This window comes from Gastrolobium bilobum, unplaced genomic scaffold (assembly GCF_033153095.1).
Source record: "Gastrolobium bilobum isolate Gb01-03AN ecotype WA unplaced genomic scaffold, APGP_CSIRO_Gbil_v1 utg6855, whole genome shotgun sequence".
Taxonomy (NCBI): Eukaryota; Viridiplantae; Streptophyta; class Magnoliopsida; order Fabales; family Fabaceae; genus Gastrolobium; species Gastrolobium bilobum.
Window position 1 is genome coordinate 28,957 of NW_026899083.1, and position 6,000 is coordinate 34,956.

At 38.8% G+C, this 6,000-nt stretch overlaps 1 protein-coding gene across 1 annotated transcript; it reads left to right on the plus strand.

Moving 5' to 3' along the window:
• The first annotated feature begins 4,396 nt into the window (after positions 1 to 4,396).
• On the plus strand, positions 4,397 to 4,963 carry LOC133287093 (uncharacterized). The gene has a single exon (XM_061484650.1). It carries the CDS (start codon positions 4,397 to 4,399, stop codon positions 4,961 to 4,963), a length of 567 nt encoding a protein of 188 aa, XP_061340634.1.
• The last annotated feature ends 1,037 nt before the right edge of the window (positions 4,964 to 6,000 follow it).

The window sequence follows — 6,000 nt, forward strand, 5'->3', positions numbered from 1 at the left end:
TAAACACATTTAGGGCTATATAATCAGTTTATAGGCAAAATTAGAGAGAGCATATCTCCCTCCACAGAGGTCATATAGGGATTTTCCTTATATCAAATTGAAGCTTGAGATATTAGCTATGTGGTATCAAATTTTGGTACCAATTTAAGATGTATCCCATTCTGTATGTTCGTTTTAGTGAGGACTGCCTAGGGAGGCCATGTGCAGGGGCTGTACATGGCTGCAACTTTCACGAATTGTTTCTCCCTCTGTGCTTACGCAAATTAGGCTCATAATATGTCGAATTAAAGCTAAAGGTGTCTAGTTGTCTGTATAAAAATTTGAGAGCAATTGGTTTAGTATATTTTGCAGAATCGCAGAAATGGTAAAGAATGTTTAGGGCCCTATTCGGAGTTGGCAAACAGCTTTGCTTGTCCAACTTTAAATGGTGATAACCGGAGCTAGGAAACTCCAAATGAGGCATGTGATGCCTTGTTGGAAATTTAATTGAGTCTAGATTAACATAATAAAAGATGAGAATTTTATAACAAGTGAGTTACACACAGTGAATAGAAAACAGAAGCATGTACAGTTATGGAAAAACTGTACAAGTGATATTTAAGCTAAGTGGGCTTATGGGAATCCTTAGTAACTTATAATAATTATAAATATGGCTTGGATGAGTAGAAAATAATCTAAGTTACCTAAGTGAGCCTTGCAAGTGATTCTAAGCTATGTAAGTAATGGAAGATTGAGGTGGCTTATAATAATGCACTAAAATATGTAATAAGTAATAATTGGTCTAGACTTGTAATGGGCCTATTATTGGCATATGAGTATGAAAAGTGAAATCATTAAATGATTAAGTCGTGGATATGACTTGATTAATTAATATGTAATTAATGATGTGAATGGTTCATACTCTAGGTGCGCTTAGAGAACCGTGCACTTGAGAATTTTGTTGGAGCATACGTATTATATTGTAGTGTGGGCTTATGCTAAGCTCCCTGAGGTAAGCTCCTAGTTCTAGTTGACTCCTCTCTCTTGTGGCCCCACCATGATGGTGGGCATTATGGTTGTATTGTATGAGAGTATGTGGTATGATGTATATGTGCATTCATTCACATTCATATAGATGTTATATGATCTTGATGTTATGATGATGCACTGATGATATATGTTATGAGGATCCTGACCAGTGATCATGGTATGTAGGCTTCCTATGACTTGACTCTGGGAGCTATTTCATACTGAGGTTGTGTTGACTGTCTATGGCTTGACCCTGGAAGTCACACATGTGTAACTGTCTATGGCTTTGACCCTGGGGTTACACAAGGATGATATGATGATGCTATGTTTTTGCTGTATGTTTGTATTATATGCTTTATATCTGACATGTCATGCAGGAAGTGGGCTCAGGGGATTAGAGGATCCTCTATGAACCTTGAGCTTACTGAGATGTTGTTATCTCACCCCGTTTGGGGACATCATTTCAGGTACCCAGAGTAGTGGTGATGCTTCTAGGGGCAAGGCCCCCGCATTGGAGTAGTTTGATGATGCAACTGATGATTTTATATTATGTTATTTGATGTTGGCATGTAGACTTGTTAACATGCTGAATTATTTTATAGAGATTATCGAATGTATTTATTTAGGCTCATGATTATATCCTTAGAACCATGGATTATTTATTGATGCTTTTATACTATGAATTAATATAGACTTGATGCATGTATTTAGTTAATTTGGGCATGGAGCCTTATCGCTGTATTGACCCATTGAGGGAATTGCAGTCCGTGTGGGACTTGCAAGCTATCTGTTTAAATTATTGTATCAATCAAGTTAACTGTATGTGTGGGACCAGGTTCCCAGTTATCCGAAATACAGTCGTTATGTTGTCCGTGAGACTCCGTCACGAATGACACTTGATGTCATATATTGATGGTCAATGGCCACTAATACTGGCTCATGGGATTAATTAGTAGATGTATGTTTAGATTTACGCTTTCGCAGTATCTCACGTGAACGTTTTTTTGAAATGTTTTCAGAAAAGGTTTTTGAAAAAGTTTACTCGTATTTTTTTAAGACGCTTTATTCCTTTTCAAATAAAGTCTTCCGCTGTGAATGTTAAATATCATGTATGTTAACAACCGGAGTACTACGGGGTGTTACAGAGCTCACAATAGGATTATTGGAGTTTTAATTCTGACAAGGGTAGAATAACAATCTGTGCATGATCTAGACACAGGCTTACATAGATTGTAGACTTTTAAATTCATTTGCTTAATGCTTGATGCAAGAGGAATTACTAGGACACTAGGATTCTAATTGTGTTAAAGGGTTGAATACACTAAGACATTAGGGTTCAACTATTCAATAAGGAAATAATGAATTGTCTGAGCTAATAAATTAGTTGGTTATAAAATTCAGTTTTGAATTATAAGGGGGAAACAGAGGTGAAGTGCATCCTGACTGCAGTTTCTTTTACAATCTTAATTACTTATATTTCTTTGACGTTCTTGATATTTTCTTGAATGCTTTTGATTATTACTGTCTTTAAATTTCAGTCAACAAATATTTTCTCAATTGAACTGGGTTTTCCAAATTAAAGGGACTAGTTAAAATAGTAATTGGTGCATTAATCCTCGAGGAAACGATCTTTTTATCACTTTATTACTTGGAATGATCGGTATACTTGCCGATTTCGCATCAAGTTTTTGGCGCCGTTGCCGGGGATTACTTACGTCAATATTATTTTTAACTTTCGATCTTTGAGATTGAAATTTTATTTTTATTTTTTATTTTTACTAATTTGATTTCTCTCTTTTATACGAGGTAGAGTCAATCGTGAATCTCTACAGTTTGATCTAGAAATCGAGAAGACTGCAAAGAAGAACAGGAAACTCGCTAAGCAAATGAAGCAAGTGGAATCCTCAAGTTCAGAGCCAAAAGCAGAACCCGAGATGGCTGGAAATAATCTACCACAAAATGAAGAGGAGTTGATGGAGTCAATCCTTACTCTAACTTCACAAGATGAAACTCGAGTATCGCGAGACCAACGATCGCGACTAATAACTTAGAAATCAAGCCGACGTTAGTCACCCTGATTGAGCGATCTCAGTTCAAAGGAGAGGATACTGAAGATCCTCGTGAGTTTCTTGATGATCTGTGATACTTTCAAGAACAACGGGGTGTCAGAAGATGCACTACGACTGCGTTTGTTTCCATTTGCGGTGACAGACAGAGAACTCAGATGGCTGGAGCAGCAACCAACATCAGCACATGGGAAGATTTAGATGCAAAGTTCTTAGCTCAATTATTCCCAATGACGAAGTATAATAGGCTGGTGAATGAAATCACCAATTTCATCCAATCTAATGGAGAAACTTCATGTGCAGCCTGGAGGAGATTCTAGGAGCTTCTGAGAAAGCGTTCTCAATACGAGCTACGACCTGGAGAAAAAGTTCGAATTTTCTTCAATGGGATGACACCATCTTCAAGAATGGTGGTCAATGGTGCAGCTGGAGGTTCAATCAGACAAAAGACACCGACTCAAACTCTTGAGTTGATTGAGTCCATGGCGAGGATGGAGAATGAGAGTATAGCAGCTCAGCCGAAGAGATGAGTCCTTCAATTAGAAGGCAATGATGCCATGCTAGCCGAACAGAAGCTGCTTTCACAACAGGTGGCTATTTTAAATAGCAAGTTCGAAAAGCTTCATCCTTCATCAGATCAAGCAAAGACACTCTCCTGATATTACTGTCGCGGAGAACATGAAACCAATAAGTGCAACGTACTCATGGGATCAAAACCGATCCAAGTCAATGGGATCTGGTATGATCAGAGGACTCAACAAAATCCTCCAAGAAATCAGAACAACATTGTGGGGAACTATTTTAACTCCAGATTGAAGAATCAAGGAGGTCTTGATTACAAATCAAACTAATACTTACAACCTCCTCCAATTCCACAAACTCAACCATCTGAAATAGAGAGAGCACTGATACAGTTGACGAAGACAACTTACACATTCATGAATGAGACGAGGTCTCATCACAAGAATCAAGATGCATCTCTCAGGAACTTGGAAAACCATATCGGCCAACTATCAAGACAACTAGCAGAGAGGACTTAAGGCCAATTTCCAAGCGATACCATAGTCAATCCGCGAGAACACTGCAAAGCAATCACCACAAGGAGCGGAATTATGATTACTCCGCAAGAAAAACCAAAAGTGGTTCAGAAAAAGAAAGCTGATGAACCAGTAAAAGAGGTAGAGTAAGAAAAAGAGGAGGAAATACCTGCAAGTTAAAAAGAAGAGCCAGCTCAAAAAGACAAGGGAGAAGCAAAGGAGAAAGTTGCAGAAACTCCAAAGAAGCAATGTGATTTCTCTCGCTTTGAGAAATCCCCATATCATATGAGGTCAAAGCAACAAGAACAGAAGCAACAACATGCCAGGTTTTTAGAAATGTTTAAAATGTTGCAAATTAATATTCCCTTTGCTGAAGCTTTAGCTAACATGCCTAATTATGCTAAGTTTATGAAAGATCTTTTGTGTAGAAAGCATAAATTGCAGGAATTTGAAACAGTGGCTCTCACAGAGGAGTGCAGTGCCATTATTCAGAAGAAGTTTCCACCAAAGCTTCGAGATCCAGGGAGTTTCAACATCCCGATTGCAATAGGCAACATTAATGTTGGTCGGGCATTGCGCGATCTTGGAGCAAGCATCAACCTCATGCCGCTATCAGTGATGAAGTCTCTAGGAATTTCCGAGCTAAAGCCCACTATGGTGTCTCTCCAACTTGCTGATAGGTCTCTGAGAAGACCAAACAGAGTAATTGAAGACGTGCTTGTCAAAGTTGATAAGTTCATCTTCCTTGCAGACTTGGTAGTCCTAGACATGGAAAAAGAAGAAGATATGCCCCTTCTCTTGGGCAGGTCGTTCCTTGCCACAGCCAGAGCCATGATTGACGTGGAAAAATGAAAGTTAGAGCTGAGAATGGATGACGAAAAGGTGACCATTAATGTTTTTGATGTTATAAAGCATGCTAATGATAATAACGACTGCTTCCGGGTGGACATTTAGAGGAGTTGTTCCTCGACAAGAAAGATGATGGCCAGACTCTAGAAGACGAGACGAAGTTCTTTGATGAGAACCCTCCAAAGGAAAATTCTGAAGTTCCAATGGAAGAGTTGAAGAAGAATGAGTCGGACATCACAGTTGGATTACCAAAGGTGGAGTTAAAAGAGCTGCCATATACTCTTAAGTACATTTTCTTAGGAGAAGCAGCGACATATCCTGTGATCATCAACAAAGAGCTGTCTTATTCTGAAGAAACTAAGTTGATGAAAGTGCTCAAGGACCACCAGACAACCATAGGGTGGTCCATATTTGATTTAAAAGGAATTAATCTTTTCTTCTATACTCACAAATCCCTATGGAAGACAACATCAAACCTGTGAGGCAGCCTCAGAGACGACTCAACTCCACAATAAAAGAAGTGGTTCGGAAGGAAGTGGTTAAGCTTCTTGATGCAAGCATGATTTACCCAATCTCAGACACTGCATGGGTGAGTTCAGTTCAAACAGTGCCAAAGAAAGATGGAGTTACAGTGATCAAGAATGAGAGCATTGAGCTGATTCCCACCAGAACCATAACTGGGAGGAGAATGTGTGTGGATTGCAGAAGACTAAATGATGCCACACGGAAAAATCACTTTCCTCTCCTTTTCATTGATCAGATGCTGGAGAGATTGTCCGGACATGCGTATTATTGTTTCTTAGATGATTACTCTGGCTACAATCAGATACCTGTGGAACCAGAGGATCAAGAGAAAACAACATTCACTTGCCCCTTTGGAGTGTTTTCCTACAGAAGAATGTCGTTTGGCCTCTGCAATGCACCTGCTACTTTTCAAAGGTGCATGCTTTCCATCTTTTCTGATATAATTGAAAAATCCTTAGAGGTATTCATGGATGACTTTTCTATATTTGGTTCTTGCTTTGATTCATGTTTAGTTA